The following is a 24,915-nucleotide window of genomic DNA, read 5'->3' as shown; positions in this document are numbered from 1 at the left end:
GCAATTGGCTAATCAGATTTAACTGAGAGTTTTATTTCATCACAAACAAAAAGGTAACTTAATTTAACTAAAAGTGAATTAGCGACGTGATAATACTAAACAATAAACAAATGCTAATGTTCCTTTTTAATATATATAATTTTTCATAATCCAAATAATGATAGCAAGTTATCTAACTTCATTAGTTGATCAACGAAAAAATGGACTATTAAAGAATATGTTTTAATATTTCCAATTATGGACGTCTCTTTGAAGTTTTTAACTTATACTTCTCGATACCACCGTAGTCTTCATTATACCTGACCGCATAACTGTTTTTTCCCGATCTTACGCATACAAAAAGCGATGAGACTTCATTATTATTAAAACACAACATAAATGAGCGGCAACATGATGCTAAATGCGTTGTTGCCGCTCTGCGCGCTCGGCTGACTCGTCACGTGACGTCACGTCTCAAGATGGCCGCCACGCCGGTCGCGTTACCCCGCTCCCGTCTTCCAGCCGGATCCGATTGTACTGCTTGACTTCAATAATAATAATAATTTAAAACCCAACCGCCTTAAAGGAAACCGAGTGAGAATAGATTAAAATTTAATGCATCGAGCACGTCGGCTGTACGCTTAGCACTAATTGTTATTCTACAACGGCAGCTGTTTACTTTCGTTGAATAATATCGGTTATCTTAGCGGACTCTATGATTTAGCGATTGTTTTAATTAATATTTTTATGAACGTAGTTTCGTCTTTTGCACTGGACGACCAATTTAATTTTTATGTGTGTAACTTTCAACTTATATTTCTTTTGGTCTTTTGTTTCTATTTTTATAAAATACCTAACTGTTATGTATGAATCACTCTTGTTAGTAAATTGATGCATGACCTATGCTTATACTGACTAACGTAACAAACTTTGTCTGGTTTCGATTTGATTACAATTTTGATTTATTACAATTGATATTAATGGTTAATGTATTTGTCAGATTTTTGGGTTGTTAGTCTTATTAATCAAAATACGAAACCGTGATACCAATAATTATTTATTCGAATTATGGTATAAACCATAAAATATAACCCAGTAAAGTTACTCCATTTGCTGGTTTGTTGTGCATGCACCGGTTCGTTATCGCGCGATAAGTACGGTAGGGTTTGGAGGGGTATGGTATGGGGGCAAGAGGGGCGCATCCGCGTCGGGCTAACGGCTCGTCCTCGGCGCGTCGCGGTGCGCGCGCTGACGTCACCGCTCGATAATGGCCGCCGCCGCCCGACACCCCGCGTACACCGCACCCGTCGCTGCTCAGTTCAGTCTTTCTCCAACCCGCTAACGAAGCGAGTGCCTCAACGTCGAAAAGCTAACGCGTTACATGTGATTCTAGTGCTCCCGTGTACCATGGTGACAGTGTTTTTCGTTACGAGTAATATAAATCTGTGACAATTTTTAAGGGAAGTGACGACGGCCGATCTCTCGCACACCGTATTTTATCCGGCGGCGAGATGTCGGTGATGCAGAAGCGCCAGCACTGCTACTTATGTGACTTGCCCCGCATGCCGTGGGCGATGTTACATGAATTCTCTGAAGCGGTATGTCGAGGATGTGTCAATTATGAAGGTGCTGATCGAATAGAAGTAGTTTTGGATACTGCGAGACAATTAAAGCGCGCCCACGGGTTTCAAGAGGGACGTGGTCCCTCGCATGCCAAAGGAGCTCATCGGGCACCGTTGGAGGCACATCAGAATGGAGCTGAAACTACAGCTCGTGGTCAACCCGCTCCGCCGGCTCACCACGCACCATCCACTGGATTTACATTGCATCATTCGAGACCTGCTACAAATGCGGGTCTTTTAGCGGAATACGGTGGTAGAAGGGAAGAACACGAAGGCAGACGGCTAGCGCATTTACCGCTGGCTCACCTCCCAACCCACGGTGGAGCTCGACTAGCTCCTGGTCTAACTCTTAAAAGGCCAATAGAGGATGATGACCATCAAAGTCACCATGAGCCTACCAAACGGCTCTTGGAAGAGCATTCTCGGCCACCACTAACTCGTGGTGACTCCTTGCCCGCGGTTTCATTGGCTGCTCCCTTTGCACCTGACCGCGTTTTCAAACAAGAAAAACACCCAATGCGGACACCTTCTTTTGATGCGTCTTCGTTCAAAACCAATGGTAAGTTTATTTTTTGTATCAGTACGAGTTTAAGTGTACTTTTAATGATTTCTGCATTCCAAATATGTCGCAAAAGTCGTTATTACAAAATTGACGTTGAAAAAAATATTTTCTTTAGTGCTTTGATAAATTGGATTGTCAAGTTGCCGATGACACTAAAAAGTTATCGAATTTATTTTACGTGTTCATTTGTTAGTTATTTGAAAGGAAATATTTATGTCAATGAAAAATCCGTTGATACTTATCTCAGAAATAATTATAAAATACGTAAATATAACTAAAAGTAACGACATTTGTAAAAATAATTTCAAAACAAACATACTTGCCTTCTATAAGTTTCGAACTAACTTCTAAACTTCTTTCAAAAATAATCGTAGTCACCTATTCTCATAGTATTCTTATGTTAATTTAATTTTTACGCATTATTCTGTACAAGCGAAACTAGTGTCTGATGTAATATAATAAAATTCCTAATGTTTATCAATAACAGTAGATGTTAACAATATTTAAATAGCTATTTAAGTCACGCTTCACGCGATAAGAACGGTGCTGGTGTATGTGTACGTGTTCCGTGGAGCGATGCTGGGTGTTTTGCGCAAGCGTTCGCCAAGGGATTCATATCTAGGTAGGTGCATTAACTCGGTCCATAAATACAAAACCGGTCCGACTGGTTGAGCGTTCTCGAAAGCGAGCCCGCGCTCGCGGCCTCTCGCACACAACCGCACTACGATCAAACACCCACGTAATGTAAGCGCGGCACCGTGCCGTGAATGCATGCACGACAGCGTTCGGAGCGGCAACGTCGCGTGACGACATTTTCGCTCGCGTACGTACGTATGTAGGTAGGCCGTCGAGCGAAAAAATATAGCGCCTGCCTACGCTTGGCAGAGTCGCTCGACCACATTCCGTTGGCGTGTGTGTAAGGAGCGCGGCGCGCCACGAGCCGGCGGCCAAAAAGGTCACCGTGCGTGACGTCACCACCGCCATATGAGCCGCGCCTGCTGTACTGCCCTCAGTCCGACCATCACTCACGCCCTTTCGCACGTTACTCTAATAAATTATCTGTTTACGTTCCATTTCATTGTGACATTTGAAGCGATGTGTTTCATTCGCAGTAACATGTCGAAGCAAAACACCGTTTGCCAATACGAACTATTACAGTTACCTACCATTTTACCACACTAGATATTTATGTTACAATAGCGTCTCGTTTTATAGATTTCGGTTAAATTTGCAGAATACAAATATTTACAAAAAAAGGCTGATTAATGACTGCTTGTAAGATTTGCAGATGTAGTATTGTTTTATGAATAATGCCTATCGTTTTGACATTGAGGTAAGAATATATTCGAAATATAGACGAAATAATTATTAGTCTAGTGGTAAATGCACACGTATGGAAATCGCGCCGGGAATGCGACGTTTGGCAACGCCGCGCTTGCGATACGAGTGCTGCACATTCGAATGTGCTACTCGCAAGGCACACAATATTACTTACCTACCCGTCTACTGCTTCGGTTGGCCCAAAAAATCCAGCGCTACGCTGCGACCAAGCAATGACACATCGGCGCATGCTGCTACTACGTAAGCGCGTAATAACACACAAAGCTATTTATAAGACTGTATGTGCGTGTGTGTACGTATGTTTACTACCGTCGGTCCACCGCAAACGATGTGTCATCCAACATTGAATGTGAGGTTATTCGGACAAATCGAAATGATGTCGTTTGAGCGCGACAACGCATCGAAAGTGCCGGTGTATACATATTATTGATACACGCTTCATGCCAAGTATTATTCAAAATGTTGCCAAAATAATCTAACAGGATGACGTTTTCATACGAATGATTAAAGAACGTTTTCGCTCTGTTAATAACAAATTTTACATATAACTAAGTAACCGTGATGCAATATGTCGCATTGGTTTGATAAATGCTTGTAATTGTAACAAAATACGTATTATGTGTTATTTTCCTTGACATATCCGTTGGTTACTTGATATAATGATGTTATCTCATGTTTCTGGAACTTTAATAACGACTTTTGTAATATTCGATGTAAATTTATCTTGAATCTAAATAAGAGAATTTATGATACATTGAAATGACAAACACATTATTGAATCGGATTTCTTTTAGGGTACGCTAACAGCGCTCCACTTACAAACGGATCAGCGGGATCCCCACTTGGACGTACGGCCGGCTCTCCGCCAGTAACAGGAGCAGGGGCCGGCCCTTCTCCGATGGCTGCCCTCATGTCTGTGACGGACACACTGCCTCCAGGCTCGCCGCGTTCAGCTGGAGGATCACCTCCCCAGCCGCCGCCACAGCGATCCGCTAGCCGCTCAAGCCAACACTCGCCCAACTCATCAGGTAAGACAATGTGTGCAAAATAACCTGAACTAACAAAACAAGTCATAAGAGAGGAAATCTTATATATTTAACTACGAAATGTCATAAAAGCTAAAAGATATAATCCCGCGGAACAGTAAAATGTTGTAAATTCAGAAACGCCTTCCAATTGGTTTTTAATCGAATATTACGGCTATCGTTTGCCGAGATACGGGTCGGACTCGGGCGGGCGTCCGATGGCCACGAAAGCCGATCTCGGCGTGGAGCCCGACGACCGCTCGCACTCAAGCTACAGTCTGCTGTCGAAAGCGATACTATAATGTTCAACCGTTACCTCTATGACTAGTCGAAAATGATAATATAAATTAGCAGACAGTAGCTAAATATTGTCCTCCGGTCCGGCAGGGTCGAACGGCGGGCGGCGGTCGTCGGGTTCGCGCCATGTGTCGTCGACGACCTCGGTGTCGTCCACGGAGGCCGGGGAGGGCGCCGAGGCCGCAGCGCCCGCGTCCGCGCCGCTGCTGAAGTGCACGCTCTGCCAGGAGCGCCTCGAGGACACGCACTTCGTACAGTGTCCCAGCCAACCCCACCACAAATTCTGCTTCCCCTGCTCCCGGGACTCCATCAAGCGACAGCAAGGATCAGAGGTGAGTCTGACTCGCGTAGTCGATACCGTTTGTTTGTTAATCATTCTATAAATTTATAGATATCTTATCTTACGAACCTTATCGAACGAAAATTCATAGAAACTTTCGTTTCCAGGTATACTGTCCCAGTGGCGAGAAATGTCCCCTGGCAAATTCGACGGTCCCGTGGGCCTTCATGCAGGGCGAGATCGCCACGATCCTCGGCGAAGAGTTCAAACCGAAGAAGGAGCGTGAGACCTAGGGCCGCGCCACGCAGCCCCGACTGTACCTCTTGTCCCTCCCGCTGCGAGCTGAGCTGTGAGCAGTGCAAGCAGTGCAAGCAGTGCAAGCAGTGCAAGCAGTGCACGCGGGGGGCGGCGCCCGCCGGGCGCGTGGCCCGCGACGGACCGACACTTGTATATACTTGTAAATATGTAGCGCCTGCGCCTGCGGGCGGCGGCCGCAGTGGCGGACGCGTGTCGGAGCGGTAGCGGAGCGGTAGCGGTAGCGTTTAAGTGTCTCGATACGATGTGAGCCATGCAATATTCTGAATATAGTACATATCCGTTTTCGAATATTTTATGATTATTGTCCCGATACTTTGATGAACGTCGTTTTCACGAGGGCGAAACGTTCTGAAGTCATTCTCGACGACGTGAGCGGCTTTTGTGGACCGCGCTTGTGTTAATCGATGGGATTTCTTCGGATGCCATTTCCTTAGTTACCTTTAGGTTCCGAACCATAGTTGACTTGGCATTTATTTATATTGTGATTCTATACACTATACGAGTATTATGCTATATATGATCATGACATATTTATGTAGTCGAATACTGACTGTAAAAATGTAGTTTCTCGGATATTCGAAGCGCATCGCGCCCTGTACAGATATATTAGCTCGATGTGTATTTGTATTTATTACATTCAGCGCATGGAAAATAGTCTTTATGTTATATTACGAAGCGATTTATTCAGAGTGGCTCGAGTTCCGTTACTGCGTTTCGTTTGGCGAAAAGTTTCGGCCTGGATGTGAGTGTTTCTTTTGTCGTTGCTATGAGATTGGGAATCATTCAAAAATTGTAGCTATTTATCTGTTAGCTCCTCGGAGCTCTCGTTTGGTTGTTTCGTAAAGATAAGTTACGCCAGTGGAGCGGGCCGGCGGGCAGTGTAGCGGGATCGCTTGTACCTAGTCATTTTGTGAAATGTCAAACTGTCAGATCCGCGAGCGCGCGGCCGTTATAGGAACTCTTAAAACTCGCTGCTATATTTGTATAAAGTGAAGTAATTATCATTATATTATTATTATATATGTCATAATGTTAAACAGTTCGTAGTTGTCAATTTCGAAGGCTATCAGACGACGGCCGATTGGCTTTGGATTTTACTTTTGCATTCAACGTTCGCATCGGTTCTAGGTTTATGAAGCCTCGCGACCGACTCTTTGGGGCCTCCCCGAGCCTGATCTTCGATGTTCTCGTTTCTCTTTATCTGTAGTGCCGTATCCGTTGAGGAGACGCCTCGTGTCTTTAAATACTGCGTATTTCAGAACATACAATCAAATTGATATGTCCATTATTTATTTTAGTGTTTCTTGTACATATACGTACGTTGTATATACTTTTATCTACTTGTAAATATTTTAGATAACGTTATGGTACGGCCGCTGCGCTGTCCGGTCAGTATTATTAAGTACCGTGAAAATTGTAGTTATTTATAAACATCACATTATTATTTGCTACGTGCTGAATATTATTCTATTGATATGTAAACGTCCGTCGTCAGCGTGCGGATCTTTGCGTTTATATTGTATCTGTTTTTGTATATTTCTGTCTGACTCATATGGCATGCATTTTTTTTTCTCGGGTGCCCCTTGTACCCCTTGCTAAGTTTAAGAAGATACATAATATTTAATATTTCTTTTGTACTGTTTGATACGTTCTTTGATGTTCTTTATTATCGCTTTTAAAATTGTAATAACATTAATTAACACGTATACAATGGAGTTTTTTTTAATTGAAGATACTTAAAGTTTTCTGATAGATTTCGAAATTGATCGCGATCAATGGATTTTGCCCGTAAACGGGCTTGTCGGAATAACGTTCGCCAATAAATGGCCAATAATAAAGAATTGTAAGCACAAAGTGTGCGTCTTATTTTGTTTGCCTCTGGAATGTTAAATGTAAGTTGTGTAATTACAGTAGTTCAATCGGTTCACAGTTAGTAGACGTTACTTTCTCTGATTAAGTGTTTTGATAATAAATAAATGTTAAACGATAATGAACCTGTCGATGCAAGACTATACTAATACATTTTTGAATATTTCAATAGACTTGCATTTAACATGTCAAGGAATAATAGTCCGCCTTTATGAATAGGCTTGTTTGTAGATGGTGAAAAAATCGCCAGAAAATAATATGAGACTTGTATCTTTCTTACTGTAAGCAGCAAATGAAATGCTTCGATTAAGACGTTAATGTACATGTTGGTGAAATACAATTGATGTGATTTTGTATAATTGTCCTTTTATTTACGATACCACACTAGCTCGCGTACCTGTATCCTTTTATCGTTCACCATACTTTGCAGCGCATTGGCATTGTAACTTTTATAATGCAAATGAGCTTTTAAATAACTTGTACTTGTAGCTGGTCCCTCCCTAGTTCCCTATTTTTATTTGATTCTTAGTAGAACACATCTCTCAGGTTATTTCATCTGAGAAGAGTCGGCTAAAGAAGGCGGGATTATATTTATGTTATATTTGCCGACTACGATTTTTAATAAAATAACCAGAAATAGATTTTTTTATTTACAACTAATCCCTATTGTGTTATTAATTAGAACTACCATTTTAATTTAAACGTCTCTTTTTTTTAATTAAACCTAAGAGGCAGTTTTATAAGTCATAATTATATTTCATTGGAATTTCATGTTTGTAAGGCTTTTTGGATTTAAAAAAAAAACCACCATGATCATGATGTAATCGGCGATGCGTGGAACTAAATTACTTACTAATTATTTAAAGAATGAAGAATTAAAAAAGCATGTGTATTAAGTGTTTACGCACATACTGATATTTGATTACTAAATAAAGCACTTAAAATTATAAAATCGTGTTAAGGCATACTTCAACAGGAGATATTTCCTTAGCCAATTAGTTAGTTGAACTATATAATAAACAGACTTCATGACAGACACGAGGGCCATATTGAATCTGAAAATAGTTCCACACATACCCGTTGTGTGGGTAATAACACATTGTATAATATTATCAATAATTATTATAGCCATCATAGATCAAGCCAAACACCGTCGCTATTATAAATAAAATAAAAAACTTGTTATCTAACAATCCTGTGGCACAAGATACACAATACTAAGCAACCTGTAACTTTGCCGCCTTTGTATTTGTAATCATTGCATGCTTGATTATTGTTGATCTCACAAGGAAAACGGAAGCAGCAAGGTTATTTTTCTTTTATAACAGCGAACATTACTTCACTTAACTTCATTAGTTAATCATATCGAATACAGTTACGTTGACGTTTACACGAACAGCTTCTACTAGATAAAACTTCTCGGCGTATTGTCATTTTTTCACACAATTTCTGCCCCTCATGTTCGTAACCAAAAATCCTTAATTATCATTTCCTGTCGATCGAAAACACACGATCTTTTATCGATCCTTAGCCACCACTCTTTTTACTATACTTTTTTTTATCAAAATAACAGTTTACTTTATTATCAAGAAACTACGAGAACATCTTACTTATTTTTCAATAGTAAAAAAAGAAGATACTAGCACTAGATTGTTAAAAACTAAAAAGTCAATTCTTTGTCGACAGAAAGCAGGGCGACAGAGAGGATGCCGGAGCCGCTATGTTTGACCAACAGATGAGACTCGAAGAAACTCGTTATCCAGTCGATCGATATTTGGTACGCAAATATAAATATAGTATATTCTATTACGCAAAATGTCATGTTCACACGACATTAGTAATTATCATTATTGGTAATCGTTTATTAATAACCTGTTGTTCTTGTCTTTTGTCAATGCCAACAAGGCATTTTTAATTCACGAACTTTCATGAAACAACAAATAAAGAATTCAATTAATGTTTTCAGGTTGAGAGCAGCAAAAAATTTGATATGATTAACATTATAGATGACGATATTTGGAACTCCGAGCCAGCGTTAAGGCCCGAAGACGAAATTATTTTAAGAAAGTTGCATGACATGCTTCAGTCTACTGCGGACGACCTAAAGCTGCTTTCGGGAGAATTATCAAAATATCATGGGTTAGATGTACAAAAGAAAACTTTGCCAATGCCTTTAGATGAAGAATTTAATGAAAAAGTTCATATTGAAGAAGTTGTAAATGCTAAGTTTCACGGGCACAATATAATTGAAACTAAATCTGCTCCAAATAGAAAGCATAAAGATGTTGTCGATGGAATTATACAAACTATAGCCGGTAAGCATAATACTAAGCAGTTTGTGCACCACGGTGTTCAAGTTAATGAAGAGCCAACACTTAAAAAATCATCTATAAAGAAAAATTTGGGCGTATCACGCACAAATGTAGTTCAAATTAGTGAAAACCCCTCGAAAAAATTAACTTCTCCCGATTCTTCCGTACATTCTAAAAGAAAAAATATGAATTCCTATAGTGAATTTGCGTATAAATCCACTGAGCCTAAAACATTATCAGTCAAAACGCCATTACAAATACAAGAAATGCCAAGTATCAATATAAGAAGCGAATTAAAAGAACAGAAAGTATTACAAATAGATATAAACCCGGAGTGTAGAGATGTTTGTGATAATAATTCCATTAAACATAATGCTTTAGTTATAGAAATGAAGCACGAGGACACACCTAAACCAGTTTCTAAAAAGAAATTTACATTTGATCATGTCCAGCTCTATCCAATAAAAGCTAAACCAATGACACGCAAAATCTCTACAATGTCAGCATACGAAAGCATAGAATCAGCAAACAACGTTAGTTCTGAATCGCAAGACAATTTAAAAAAGCAGAAAATAAAAAGTACGATTACATTAAGGGCAACGCAGCGAACTAATTTTCCAATCAGCCAGAAAACTAGAAAGAATATCGTTAGTAAAAAAGATATAAAACGTGACGGTAAAGGAAGCTTAGATGAATGGCAGAAAAGGTTAAAAACAGTTTACGGTGAATCGTCAAAGGTGGGAAATTCAGGAGTAAAAGTGACAAAAGTGTCCTCTAAATTGTCTAATAAACAAAAAAATACTTCAAAATATAAAGTAACATCAAAGGGCTTAAACAATACCGAGTATATACCGTATTCGAAATTAACATTAGGAGGAGTCAATGTAAGTGACATCGAAAGAGAAATTTCTAGTATACGTAATAGGGGTGATGTAGTTTTAAGTCCTATTTTGGACAAAATATTAAGCAGCCGTGAAAATTCATTTAACAAGGATACTCCTAGAAAAAGTAAAAATAAAAGCTCGAAAATCCTTACGACATCTGATGAAAATTTATTGCAAGACGTTCTGAATATTGAAAAGGAAATTACTCGGACCTTACCATCGGAAAATGCTAACAATGATAATAAAATATCGGATAATGGACAAATAAATGTAAACTGTAGTTTCAGAAAAGGCGATAGTTACGCCGATGATTTCGAAGACGAAAAATCTGAGGACTCAAATAAAACCCAAATAAGCGATTTTGAATCATTAGACAGCAAGCCTTCTAACAACTCTAAACAAGATAAAAATAACGATCCTAACGACAATACGGAAAACGAGATTAATGAACAAGATAATACACATAACAAAACGTTTACGAAAGTATCAAACCTATCATTTAAAAATAAAGTTGATATATTTGAATTTATTCATTCTGTTGACACTCAAGACACAGGTGTCCAAAGTAATACAGCAGATAAAACAATGATTCAAGAGACTCAAACTTCTTCTAACGATGATAAGCCTAAAGTGCAACCGATTCATAACGACTTGTGGCCTTCTTCAATTGATCCACGTGGAGAAGTTGAGACAATGTTTAAACTAGAAAAGGAGTTTATTAAGAAGTTAATTATTGACGAATATGGTGACATATTGGAAAAACAATTCAATAAACCTTCAACTTCAAAAAATATCGATAACGATAACAGTGATAGAAATGTCTCGTCTTCTCAAAAGAATACACAAACGTCTCCGGCTCACGTTAAAAGTGTTATGACGTCACCGACTAGGACTAAAACCAGGACAACTTCGCCTTTTGCCCTATCTCTGTCCGTTAACCAGCAAACTAGTCCCATAGTTGTCCTTTCTAACGAAGAACAATTGAAAGTTGAGATAGAAAATGATGAGGATCTTGGCATATCTGTTAATTTGTCGTCACCTCGATTCAGTTTGCGTCTACCACAAACTTCTCGAGAGGTTATTTCTAATATTAAATCTGGTCTTTCTAATAAAAGAGAACTGTTAAAACCTAACAATGTAGTGAAAAGTATATTAAATAGTTCAAGTTCTATTGATGGCGATTACTCTTCATCCGACATAAGCAGCTTAGGGGAAATTCATAAAATGTATAAAAGAAGACTTAGGAAAAGTAGAATTCCATCGATTTCTGAAATAAGTTCATCTTCATCTTCAGTATCTAGATATTCTAAGTATAGTTCGGATCCATCTGGCGCAATTATACCTTTAAGGAGCGAAGGCGAGGCTAGTATACGAAAGACAAACGTTAAAAGATCTAATAAACTAAGTAAAAGTGAAGGAGAAATGAGCTTTGGACAACTTTAGCTATTTCTTTTGTGCTTCTAATTAACAGTTATCATGGCATCATCCGGAATATTGCATTTTCTTTATGCCTTCAAATGAACTTAATTATTTGTAGCAAATCAAGTGTTGCCCGTAATTTTTTTTTATTCACCTTAAGTACAAATCGACTATCGCATATTTACTTGTGATATTTTTAATTTAAATAGATTTAAGAATACTTACACGAAAATATATTTTAATATGCCATTTAGATATAATATGTACATTTTAAGGATTTATAAAATATGTGACATAATAAAAAGTTTTTATTTTTTTTCGTTTTTTTAATTTGACTATGTGTGATTAGTAGATTTTTGTGAATGTATTTATTTATTAAAAAGGCAGTGCACTTCACATCATTGATAAATTGTCAGTCAGAGAATTGCCAGCCCATGTACTTTTGAAGTAATCGCAGCCAAAACTACAGAATACAACATCATCATCAGAATACAACAGATAAAAAAAATATGAAAACTTTGTAGTTCTTTAAAAATATCTACAGAAAAGTTCGCAGTGGCTTTATATCTATGTTTTATAGAAAACTTACTGTAGATAATTAAATATAAGTGAAGAAATAATGACAAAATTAGTTTTATGTAAATTAAATAAAATACTCTTTTTATATTTATACGTACCTCGGTAAGAGCAGTTAATGCTTTATAATTTGATATTACTGGGGATGAGGCTGTATAGCTTAACACATTGGTCTTGTCAAAGACAAAAAAAAATTGACAATGACAATAGAATTGTCAATAATAAAAAATTACAAACGCTTTGTTGTTTTAGAATCGATAGGTACCTAATAAGCGTATTCAGTAAGCGTTTTTAAAGTAAACAACATTAAATATACATTATTGTTTATTGTTAGCTATTACTACGATTTGTTATTTTAATGAACGAAACATTTAAATAATTTGAGCTAAAGTTTTGTCAACTTAATCATATTAAGTTGAATGCTGTAAAATAAACAATGAAGTCATTTATATTTATTTTATTACTAAAGTTATCTTTAGCAGAATTAACAACGCGTGTTAGTCCTGGATATGATTGCGAGTACTGCCAGCCAGAACAAATACACATTTCATTTGGATGTAAGTAAATTATTTCATATATCATGAATATAAATATTAATTAAATTTGTTGTAAGAAATAAATTAAAATTATTTTTATTGTTATGTTTTATATTAATTATATGCAGTATTCTATAAATAAATTTTACATAGTTTCTCATCTCTAATATGTGACATTGGCAGAACATTTTTCGCTGAACTAGCAAAGATACCATATAGCCAGAAAAAGAATAACAAAAAATGCCTTCAATATATACAATTAAAAATTTAAAAGACCTACTTTTCAAATTGTACTACTTACTTACTTACTTTTCAAATGACTTTATTGTAATAATATTGAGGACAATTTTTTTGATTGATAGCAGTTATCTGTTCCACATAAACAGCTATTGTTTTATTTATATATATGTTTTATCGCTCAAGCTCATAGAAATGACCAGATTACAGTATGATAACCTCACTATCAACAAGGTTTCAATAATAAATGATAACATAGTTATTTAAATTTTCTAAGTACTATTTCTAACAAAAAAATGTATGGCTACATAACTGGTCTCTCGCTCAAAAATAATTTACATTTTGAATAATAATTTAAAATAGTATAATAGTGTAGTAATAGTGTTTTACTACGATAATTACCCTTTATAAGTATTAGCGATAATTTACACTTTATAACTAAAAAAAAATGTAGTTTCGAGTACACTTAAAGCTATATTTTTTAAAAGCAATTTTAAATAAACTTATATTTATTTATTTCCACCAAAAACTAAGAACAATTATACCTTGCAGCAGTCCTTTCTACATTTTTATATGTTTTATTATTGAGCATAACTCAATCCTAGTCTTTTGAAGTTTATTTTTATAACTAAACAACTGATCTAATTTTAATAAAATATTATATTTACACATCTTAAGCCCTGAGTTAGTATAAAGGTTATACTATGTATATACACACAAATTTATTCTATTGAATATTATACTTACTAGTGGTAATAATAACAATAATGTCCTCCAGACCAATGTGGGACGGTGGCAACTACGCAGGAGATATTATAGTGCACTAGTGTGTGCACTATTACATTATAGTGAATTGGTGTGTGTGCAAACACAGGTGCTCTCTCTATTCCCTAACTGTCATAATCCGATGTAAGCGATTGCTATCATTTCTTACAATGCCAATGTCTATGGACATTGGTGACCACTTACCATCAGGTGATCCATATGCTCGTCCACCTACCTATTCTATAAAAAAAAAGATGCAGTCAGTGATGCACTGGTAGACAAAAGTCTCTTCTTTTTTATTTTATTTTAATAGAACCAACCAATCAACAAAGTTACATGTATTTCTATATACATTACAGAGCCTTAGGTTAATTACTTAACTTTAAGGGGTGACATAAATTATCACATCTTTCTATTTTGATTAACTATGATTAATCAGATGTTCATTAGTTATGTGAGGGATGAAGTTAGTTTGAAACAAACATACTCATATACAAACGCATCCTTTTAAAACTGGTGGTAGGGCTTTGTGCAAGCTCGTCTGGGTAGGTACCACCCACTCATCAGATATTCTACCGCAAAACAGCAATACTTGATATTGTTGTGTTCCGGTTTGAAGGGTAAGTGAGCCAGTGTAATTACAGGCACAAGGGACATAAAATCTTAGTTCCCAAGGTTGGTGGCGCATTGGCTATAAGCGATGGTTGACATTTCTTACAATGTCAATGTCTAAGGGCGTTTGGTGACCACTTACCATCAGGTGGGCCATATGCTCGTCCACCTTCCTATTCTATATAAAAAAAAAACACACTAAATCTAGCTAATAAAGATGAGATTTGGTCAAAACATGAACTCTTTAAAGCCAATTCATTTATAATAAATTCCAAAATGGAACTTAAACAAGGGTAAAAAATAGACAAAGTCATAAATACAAACACAACATGAATTATTCGTTCGTTATCTTAGAAAAAATTAAAAATACCCCAAACATCTTTATTGACAGCAAAATCCAATGACATTGTCGTAACATGGACGACATTTAATGACACTCAAGAGTCCCGAGTCCAGTATGGGGAGGCCACAATGGACAAGGAGGCAGTTGGCTCCAGGACCCTCTTTACGGATGGAGGGAAGCGTCGTCGGAAGATGTGGATACATAGAACTCTTCTACCTGATCTAAAATTTGATACCAAATATGGTAGGTACCTGTTATCTGTTATCATTCTCTAGACTATAAGCAGATATTATATTGGGTATAAATGAAAAACTCGAAAGCGAAGGGACTATTCTGTCTATTCAAATATCCTTTCTTTTTAGCCTTCACGGCGAGGTTTTAAGAGTACAGTTGCCATATTATTACTAAGTAATTTGTTGTAAAGTAATCGTGTACTGATAATGCATAGTTTATATTGTTACTATTAATTTGTTATCTGCCGACTTTTAAAAATTAGCGAATTCAGCAAACAGTACCGTAGAAAGGACTTAAACACAGTAATATTTTAGTTGAATACATTTCGTGTTCCTTACACTTTTGAAAACAAATCGCGATATTTAGATGAGTATCTATGTCCTTGTCGGGAGAATCTACACAACACCGATTTAATTTTGGTAACATAGGTAAACTAATTCAATATTGCTTTAGCATCTGCTGGCCTTTATATGTATGTAGGATCGCAGTGAGTAATAATAATTTCAGTGTATCACGCGGGATCGGTGTTCGGTTGGTCGGAGGAGTTCTCGTTCAAGACCCCCCCGGCGGGCGAGGACTGGGTGGTGCGCGCCGCCATATACGGTGACATGGGGAATAAGAATGCGCATGTAAGACTAATTTGCAACTGCCAATTTTTATTTACTCTTTTAAATTTTATTTTGATTCTAAGCAACATTTAATTTATTTTTCATCTCGTCTTATAAAAATAAGTATTTCGTCTCTTTCGACCCACCGATTAACGAAGTGGATTTAATTGGTTTCATGAAAATTAATTGTTTTTGGAGTGGTTATTTTATTTATGTTTTTTTGTTCGTGTAATGTTGAAAGACGTTAGTGTGAAGTATTATTTATTTTTAAGACTGAAACTAAGCTCAAGAATTTAACGTTCCAAATTGAAATGTTCCAGTCGCTATCTTACCTCCAAGACGAGGCGCAGCGTGGTCACTTCGACATGATCCTCCACGTGGGGGACTTCGCCTACGATATGGACACCGACGACGCGCTGGTGGGAGACGAGTTCATGCGACAGATCCAGCCCCTGGCGGCCATACTGCCCTACATGACGTGCCCGGGGAACCACGAGGCGAAGTAGTGAGTGACATTTTAATTGAATAGAATTTTTTGTAAGAATATTAACGTTTCTTTTATGAATTAAAGTAACAGCAAGCAGGCAGCAAAGAAAACTTGGGTGAGTTTTCTTCTAACTTTTATCTCATTGACCACTCTTTTGCCAACTGTTCAATGATAACCAAACGGTAATGAGTTATGGCCAGCTTTACTTAAATTGTACCTTCTATTGAATGCCTCGTTGGTCTAGTCGAATGATATGAAGCCGCAGATCCTGCATTCAAATCCCAGGTTGGCCAAATAAAAAAAGATTTTTCTGTCGACATTTTTTTAGTAGCATCCTAGAGCCTGGAAGTTGGATGTGATCACACTCAGGTGCCTCGGAAAGCACGTTAAGCCTTTGGTCTTGCACATGAATTCATCCGGTCGTGTTGGATTGCCGTCCCATTAGATTATGAAAGTGAGGGAATAAAGAGTGCACCTGTGTTTGCGCACATACTTCTGAACTATAATGTGTCCTGCGCAGTTGACAGTGGAGTCACTTGAGAGTGGTCGCCGTGGTCGAAATCGGTCATCACCACCTGTTCTATTCAATAGATCGTAGACGTATTTTTTCCATTAGATCTAAAATATTTTATAATATTTTGCCATATAGAAATAAATATTATATAAAAATGATAATTATAGTTTACTCTTGAACTTAAACATATCGTTTTTGGTTTTCCAGTAACTTCAGCAACTACCGCAACCGGTTCTCCATGCCGGGCCCTTACGAAAGCATGTTCTACTCGTTCGACCTCGGCCCGATACACTTCATATCTATATCCACTGAATTTTACTATTTCCTCGAGTTCGGGTTTAAGATGGTCGCAAATCAGTTCGAATGGCTCCAGGAGGATCTCATCGAGGCCACGAAACCGGAGAACAGGTAGGGACTTAATAAGAGGCATATTTAGATAGATAGATAGATAGATAGATAGCCTTTATTTGGATCACACCACACGTAGAAAAAAATAAATAAAAAATTAACTAACTTGCAAAAATTTTTACAAAAATATTTACAACAATATTTTACAAAAATATTTATTTCGAGGAAATTGGGCTTTATTTTTCTAAAACAGACACACAGCTTCAAGGTAAGCATTACAGGCGTATGCTTTCATACGCCTGTAATGCTGCAATTCCTGCATTGTCGTCGCGAAATGTAATGTAAACGTTACTATAAGTGAATATCACTGGTGCCAATGCAAGCTCGTCTGGGTAGGTATCATCCACTCATCAGATATTCTACCGCAAAACAGTAGTATTTGGTATTGTCGTGTTCCGGTTTGAAGGGTGAGTGAGCCAGTGTAATTACAGGCACAAGGAACATAACATCTTAGTTCCCAAGGTTGGAGGCGCATCGGTGATGTAAGCGATGGTTAACATTTCTTACAATGCCATTTGGCATTGTAAGAGAGGGCGTTGGTGATCACTTACCATCAGGTGGCGCATATGCTAGTCCGCTTTTCTATTTTATAAAAAAAAAAAAACAACGCTTGTTTGTCTTTACACATATCCTTATATATTTAAAGTCAAAGATCTTTATTCCATATACAGGCCCGTAGGCTTTAGGGCCCCCATTTCGATGCGGTTTGAGTAAAATTATATTATATTGAGTTGGGTGGGGCCGTTCAGTTGGCGAGGCCTCTAGGCGGATGTCTTATAAGTGGAGGCGTATATCCGGGGCTGTCCATTCTAAAGGGTTAGACTTGCTTACCGATTGTCCAAAATCTGCAACCGGCGGGGAAATAAATAAGTCAGGTCTGAGAAGAACCGCCTAAAAAACGTAGTGGGTTTCTTTTATTCGATATACATATGACGCGCCCTCGTCCCTACGTCCGCAGGGCGCGGCGACCGTGGCTCGTGCTGGTCGGGCACCGCCCCATGTACTGCAGCAACTCCGACGACATCGACTGCAGCGTCGAGTACACCAGGAAGGGGCTGCCGTTCCTGGGCCTGTACAGTGAGTCCTGCTCGTCACTACCATTATGTGAACATCGCGTCTTTCGCGTCCATCGATAAAGCAACGGCAGTCAGATGTCGAAGTGTTTTTTATAAAAATGTGTGTCGCAAATACCGCTCGCTGAGGGCTCCCCGGCCGCTCGCAGGCCTGGAGCCGCTGCTGCAGCGCTTCGGCGTGGACGTGGCGCTGTGGGCGCACGAGCACAGCTACGAGCGCACGTGGCCGCTGTTCGACCTGCGCGTGCGCAACGGCTCGGCCGCGCAGCCCTACCGGAACCCGCGGTGAGTCGCCGTGGAAATGTAAGTTTACCGTACATTTCTAACGAAGCGATGGACGCTTGGGGGTTCCCCGCGGTTCAATTTTGGGCGCGTTCCTTTATCGTGTGAGTTCACGCGAAATGTTCGATCGAAACTATATTATTTCGGTGAGTCATGCCCGTCTACATATGTTTCATTTTGTAATTTCTTATCATTTACACGACGCTTGTACACGGCTGGACAAGTTTCATCTTAATTCATAGTAGACTAGATATAGATAGATAGTCTTGAGAAACGTTCGGTGCGTTAACCGCTTCCTTGATAATTAACATATTCATGCACAGTGGAATGGAAATTTACTTTCCGTAGCTTATATATTTTTTGTTGTTCTATATATCTACATCAGTATTATGTTTTATATAAAAATTTAAAAACATTTTTGGAGACGAATTCTATAATAAATTGTTCTTAATACAACGAATCTATATATATATATCTCACCCCTTGGGGGGTATTTTTGGACTTATTGGAGGATATAATGGGTATATTTAGTAATAGATTGGTACGAATGGTAGAAAAACATATTTAGACATTGCTTTCATATATTATCTTCATATACTGAACAGGCTTATGTAGATTTTTCAAAAAATTATTTGTACCATAAATTTCTTTTTTGCACTGCATGTCCCATTAAAAGGCTTCCTTTTTAGTTTTAATACACTGACTAAACCATAAATTGGATTATAACATATGTTTGCAGGGCTCCTGTCCACATAGTAACTGGCTCGGCGGGCTGTCAGGAGGATACGGATAAATTTAAAAGTAAGGACCATTTTTTTTAAATTATTGCTGGGCAATTGTAACTATGGTGATAAGTCAACAGCGCCCATAGACTAAAAGATTCAAATGAAATATATTATAAGTAGAATATTAATTGAGAACAGCCAGCAATTTGTAATATAACACTTTAAAAATGCCCGCGACAGCCTCTCGAATAAATAATTCGTCTCTTTTGTAACGCTGGCTCTATTTTTTATTTACCGCCTGAACGACGCACTTACTGAATTGTGGGTTAGCTCATAGCGCCGTCCGCTAACTAAAATGAGTCTATTTGGTACCGCCAGGTCCCCCCCCGGCGTGGTCGGCGTTCCGCAGCTCGGACTACGGCTACACTCGCCTGTACGCACACAATCACACCCACCTGGAGTTCCAGCAGGTTCGTAGGCGGACCTGGCGCCGCTCGCTTTGGTTCTTTTGCTATAATTCACGTCGCACGAGCGTGGTGGAAGCCCTAAACCTCACTAAAGTAGAGCAGGCCTTAGCCCGCAGTGGGAAATTTACAGGCTATTAATTACTTATTCTTTAGCGAAATCTTTTATGAAATATTGAAAGAACCAACAAATATTTGATTTCAGGTGGACGTTGACCTCAAGGGTCAAGTTGTGGACTCTTTCTGGATAGTCAAGGACCATCATCGGCCTTATGACCCCCTGTAATAAGGAGTAATATTGAATGTCTCAGATATGATCGACACCCAAAGAACTTGTGATAATATAATATGGATTGAGATATATAAAAGAATAAGCATTGATAGCATATATAGCGATTGTAAAATCGCAGGCTCGATTCTCTAACCCCTTGGGGGTATTTTTGGACTTATTGGAGGATATAATGGGCATATTTAGTAATAGATTGGTAGATAAAAATACTTAGATATTGCTTTCATTTGTAATTAATAATTTTTTAATTCATTTCTTTTTTGAGAAATATATAAACTTTAAATAAAAACGTTTTTTTTTTTATTTCGTCACTGTGTTACCATTATTAAATTTATGTACAGTCGTGTTTGCGCCTTCAATGTAATGTTTTGATGTGAACATCTATTGGCGTGCCTGGGGGTATGACCTGTCGACATCCCCCCACTCCGCCCCGCTCTCTACTCCCGGTGTGTGCGTGTCGTGTATACAACGTACTTCGGTGTTATGTATTATATGTCGGTGTCTAATGCAAGACGTTGTCCTATTTCCTAAACGCGAATATTCTTATTCGAGACAGCAACCTCAGATACACTCTCTAATCTCTTTCATTCAAAATCCGATGGGACGGCGAATCCGACAGCCGGAATATCAGCATCGGCTTTACGTGCTTTCTACGGTACATGAGTAGGTATAACATTGTCTCCAGGTCTCCTGACGTACAGTTATTTGGATCTTACCCTGCTTTTCTCTTATAGCAATTATTATTTTTAACATTTTTTTTGTTTATATATAAAGTACACATGTAAACTTACCAAGAGTCGTTTTTATCTGATTTAAATATTTATTCAAACTTAATAGGATAATTTAGATACATTTGACTGGTCACAACTTAGACCCGTACATTCCAGTGGTTCTGATTCTTGGTTGGGTAGAACAGTTCCTACTCCAGATCAAACCGTGTGTTTTGTAAGAGCCGACAAACCGACTAAACTACCCGTGCAGTGGCGCAAAACCGCAACCCCATTATAAACATTCCCAAGGTGTACCATCAGATGGCTGATCGGAATTCAAGCGAATCCTTTTTCCAAGGCGTTCACAAACTCTAATAAATAAATTTGCAAAAAGTGATGATGTTGTTGCTGAATATAAAGTGCATTTCAGAGCGCCGGTACACGTGGTGACGGGGTCGGCCGGCTGTCAGGAGGGACGAGACCACTTCAGGCGTAAGTTGGTGTTTTATTTTGTAACTTTATAGTTACGATATACACTGGTGGTAGGGCTTTGTATTAACTCGTCTGCATAAGTAGCACCCGCTCATCAGATATTCTAAACAGCGATACTTAGTACTTTTATTCCGATTTGATGGGTGAGCTAGTGTAACTACAGGCACAAGGGACATAACATAACACAAATTTCAGTTTGGTCCACAAGTTTAGTGGCGCATTGGTGATGTAAATAATGGTAAATATATCTACATCGCCATTGTCTATGGATGATGATGGCCACTTACCATCAGGTGGACGATTGCCCGTCCGCCTAACCATAACATAAGAAAACCTATCATCCTATAACTACCCAAAAATGTATGCTATTTTACTTAAATGTTGACTAAGCCAGTGTAATTACAGACACAATAGACATATCACATATTAGTTGCTGATAACATAGACAGTGTACATAGTAGATAATACAACATAGAAGATAATATACGAATACTTGGTCTAGTGGATTGATGTAAGGCCGCAGACCCTTAGGTCCTGGGTTCAATTCCCAGGACGGGCCAATAAAAAATTATTGGATTTTTCTGTCAGAAAATTCTCAGTAGTAGCCCGGAATCTGGAAGCTAGAAGTGTATACACTCCCGTGCCTCGGAAAGCCCGTAAAGCCGTTGGTCCTGCGCCTGAACTCTTTCCGGTCGTGCCGGGTTGCCGTTCCATCGAATTATGAAAGTTAGGGAATAGAGAGTGCACCTGTGTTTGCGCACATACTTGTGCACTATAATATCTCCTGCGTGGTTGGCTAATCTTGCTTGAGATTGGCCGACATGGCCGAAATCGGTCTGGAAGACCTTAATGTACGAATAAGAGGAAATGTTCTACAAAAACAATAACCTTAAATAAAGAGAGCTCTTCTTACCACCAAAAAATCAGAATTTCAACGATAGCATCCGGGCTATTCCAAATAAAAAAAAATAGTTGACGATACGGTTTAAGAAAAACATATTCGTTCGCCGGTTCTGCCCAGGTTCGAGTTATTTCGTTGTGATTGAAATAAATATTTATCAAAATGTTCGCAGATGATCCGTTCGCATGGTCGGCGTTCCGGTCGCAGGACTACGGGTACACGAGGTTCAAGGCGTACAACAAAACGCATATTAACATCGAACAAGTTAGTATAAGTACTCTCAGTTAGTTAACTTAACGGACGCGCGTGTGTGCGTGCGCACATTTATGTGCGGCCAAGGGGAACGTGTCCGAAGTAGCCTGGGCGTCTTCCATAACAGTTATCCATTTTTTGTTACTTTTGATTTGACTTTTGTATAGGAACTTAAAGAATCTATTTTTTGTAAGTTAAGGGGAAACTTTTTTGCCCCGGTCGCCATATTTTATAATACGCTGACTGAATGGATTTTATTCAAGCTAAATATTGATGTGTAATTATAGATAGACCAAAAATTATGTATTATTGTGACAATTATGTGAATTCTTTAAGTACCAGCTGTTTCGAGTGCGAACGCGAGTCACGAAGACCACGCGCGTCGACGCATTAGTACCGCGACAAACAGTATTTATTTCATATCGCGACGCGTGATCACTTTAATACCTTATTAGATTTTTTTTTGTTATAAACTACATAGTTTAAAATATTATTTAAAACATAAAGATGTGTACTATACAAAAGATTTAATACAATTTTAAATTTAAATTGTTTGCTAATTAGTGCATTTTTTAAGTTTTAATTAATTATTTTTAAATTTACGGAGCCCATTTTATTGAAGTTAGCTTGAGTTAGTTTTTCAACAAAAATTAATGTTACACGGTTTACCATTATAGTATCTTATCGCCAGTAGCCATTTATTTTGGCCGGTTAATAATATCCTGATTTTAATGGTTTAAAGGTCACAGGCAGTTTAGTACACAAAGCAATTTTTAACGATTGTTTTGCTATCAAATGATCGTATGGTTTTTTTGCTGGTCGTTGGATGTTCTTAATCGTACTGTAGTAATCGTGGTCGTACTATTCTCGTAAATTTATTGCTGATAGGAGATGGAACGAGGATATTAATGATTGTTTTTATTGTTTATTTCCAGGTATCAGTAGATCTTGGAGGACAAGTTATAGATGAATTTTGGCTGGTTAAAAACGTCACAAGTAATTTTTAGATAATGTAACGTATAAAACTACTCACATTGAAATATCACATTAAATAAAATGCACTCAAAAATAAAAAAAAGAAACATTTGTAAAAGGATCCATACAACTGCCGTATTGTAATTGTTAATAAAATTTGTATTTTAATTTTAACTTTGATATTATTTAAATATATTTTTAATTTTGTTTTGTAATATGTACTTACACTCACATTTGCACAACGTGGTCTTAATAACCATTGTTTATTTTTCTGTAGTTCCTATGTTCATTTATCGAGTACGACATGTCTTTTTATTATTTTAGTTCTGTGTAGTCATTATTTTATGCGCCTGATGTGGTCTTCTTTAATTGAAGGAGTACATATATTTTAAAACATTCCACGATGTAATGTACTCGTAAGTGTGAATTTATGTTGGAGATCCTTCATATATGGATATAATATTGCGAGCTCGTCTGTGTCGTCACATGCTTTGTATTGCTGTGTTCCGGTTTGTAATTTTTGAACCAGTAGAATTACAGGCGTCCTAAGCCGAGGTCCGGCCTCACAGGACCTTAGGACGTCCGTTTCTCTTGAGCCCCTCGTGAGGCTCCCTACATCCGGCTGAGTTTAACTCGCCCATCCCGCCCGGTGACGCTGTAGAGGCCACTAGGGCCGACAGCAATACACAGTCCGAAAAAAAAAGTAGAATGTTCTTAAGGTCGGCGGCGGTCGGTGTACGCGTGTGAACGACAATTTTTTATTGAAAATAGGTTGGCAGACTAGTAAATGGGCCACCCGATGGTAAGTGATCACCACCGCCCATAGACATTTGCGCTGAAAGAAATATGAACCATCCCTTACATCACCAATGCCAACCAACCTTGGGAACTAAGATGTTATGTTCCTTTAGCCTGTTACACTAACTCACTCACACGTCAAACCTGAACACAACACTAATAAATATTGCTATTTGGCGGTAGAATGTGTAATGAGTGAGTTGTACCTATCCAGACGAGCTTGTAAAAAGCCCTACCATAAAGTAGACGTCTTTCATATAGTTAAGAAAAATACATACATAAAACCGTTTTATCCGTGTAGTGACGGAGAAAGAATACATTTCACTGCCCCTCTCGTTCCCGTGGGTGTCGTAAGAGGCGACTAAGGGATATCTGAGCGACCTGCTCATCTGGTGGTAGGATGTTAAACATCCACCTGGCTTGTTACCACCGTACGCATGGTGAAAAATTCGTGAAGTGGCTTGCAGCCGCGTTTCGAGGTCAGCCAGCGTACAGCCAGTGCCCGAGCGAGTATTGCCGCGATGGGTGTTGGTCCAATGGAGACGGCTGTTGAACCAATGCCGGAGGAAACTGTATTGACCTGCCGGACAGGGAGACCCGAAGAAATGGCTGTTCCGCTGGCCGCCCGTGGCATAGTACAGGGGCCCGAGCGTGCCTAACCAGCTCGCGAGGCTGCCTCACCAGGCCACGCATAATCTCGGGGTGGACCGTCGTGCCGGTTGGTGA

General features: G+C 38.4%; 3 protein-coding genes across 6 annotated transcripts in view; 2 read left to right on the top strand and 1 right to left on the bottom strand.

Annotated features, from left to right (window-relative positions):
• Nucleotides 1-24,915, bottom strand: part of LOC126769601 (terminal uridylyltransferase Tailor-like) — a 598,301-nt gene that overhangs the window by 564,915 nt on the left and 8,471 nt on the right. The gene's annotated exons all lie outside the window — the stretch shown is intronic.
• On the top strand, nt 1,227-12,224 carry LOC126769378 (interferon regulatory factor 2-binding protein 1). Of its 3 annotated transcripts, XM_050488115.1 has the most exons (4): nt 1,227-2,160; nt 4,299-4,532; nt 4,917-5,158; nt 5,274-7,652. In XM_050488115.1, exons 1-4 carry the CDS (start codon nt 1,491-1,493, stop codon nt 5,397-5,399), a joined length of 1,272 nt encoding a protein of 423 aa, XP_050344072.1. In that variant the 5' UTR covers nt 1,227-1,490; the 3' UTR covers nt 5,400-7,652. The 3 variants fall into 3 exon arrangements, with proteins under 3 accessions (XP_050344072.1, XP_050344070.1, XP_050344071.1); XM_050488113.1 differs by lacking the exons at nt 1,227-2,160; nt 4,917-5,158; nt 5,274-7,652 and adding exons at nt 8,980-9,070; nt 9,260-12,224 and having other exon boundaries at nt 4,301-4,532; XM_050488114.1 differs by lacking the exons at nt 1,227-2,160; nt 4,299-4,532; nt 4,917-5,158; nt 5,274-7,652 and adding exons at nt 8,261-8,753; nt 8,980-9,070; nt 9,260-12,224.
• On the top strand, nt 12,720-23,559 carry LOC126769593 (acid phosphatase type 7). 2 transcript variants are annotated; one of them, XM_050488458.1, is made up of 10 exons: nt 12,720-13,041; nt 15,026-15,220; nt 15,719-15,840; nt 16,140-16,324; nt 17,028-17,228; nt 18,187-18,305; nt 18,451-18,586; nt 21,202-21,263; nt 22,337-22,428; nt 23,352-23,559. In XM_050488458.1, the coding sequence occupies exons 1-10, from the start codon at nt 12,921-12,923 to the stop codon at nt 23,421-23,423; spliced, it is 1,305 nt and encodes a 434-aa protein (XP_050344415.1). In that variant the 5' UTR covers nt 12,720-12,920; the 3' UTR covers nt 23,424-23,559. The 2 variants fall into 2 exon arrangements, with proteins under 2 accessions (XP_050344415.1, XP_050344414.1); XM_050488457.1 differs by lacking the exons at nt 21,202-21,263; nt 22,337-22,428; nt 23,352-23,559 and adding exons at nt 19,323-19,384; nt 19,687-19,778; nt 19,978-20,350 and having other exon boundaries at nt 12,723-13,041.

Source organism: Nymphalis io, chromosome 7 (genome assembly GCF_905147045.1).
Source record: "Nymphalis io chromosome 7, ilAglIoxx1.1, whole genome shotgun sequence".
NCBI classification, from domain to species: Eukaryota; Metazoa; Arthropoda; class Insecta; order Lepidoptera; family Nymphalidae; genus Nymphalis; species Nymphalis io.
Note: the sequence above shows the minus strand (reverse complement) of the source record. Positions and strands in the feature narration are given on the sequence as shown.

Excerpts from the sequence above, each read along its gene's own strand:
- LOC126769593 (XM_050488457.1), top strand. The coding sequence starts at position 12,921 with ATGAAGTCATTTATATTTATTTTATTACTAAAGTTATCTTTAGCAGAA. Across the intron at positions 13,042-15,025 it reads AATACACATTTCATTTGGAT|CAAAATCCAATGACATTGTC; the intron begins GTAAGTAAATTA and ends CTTTATTGACAG. Across the intron at positions 18,306-18,450 it reads GCCGTTCCTGGGCCTGTACA|GCCTGGAGCCGCTGCTGCAG; the intron begins GTGAGTCCTGCT and ends GGCCGCTCGCAG.
- LOC126769378 (XM_050488113.1), top strand. The coding sequence starts at position 9,014 with ATGTTTGACCAACAGATGAGACTCGAAGAAACTCGTTATCCAGTCGAT. Across the intron at positions 9,071-9,259 it reads ATCCAGTCGATCGATATTTG|GTTGAGAGCAGCAAAAAATT; the intron begins GTACGCAAATAT and ends TAATGTTTTCAG.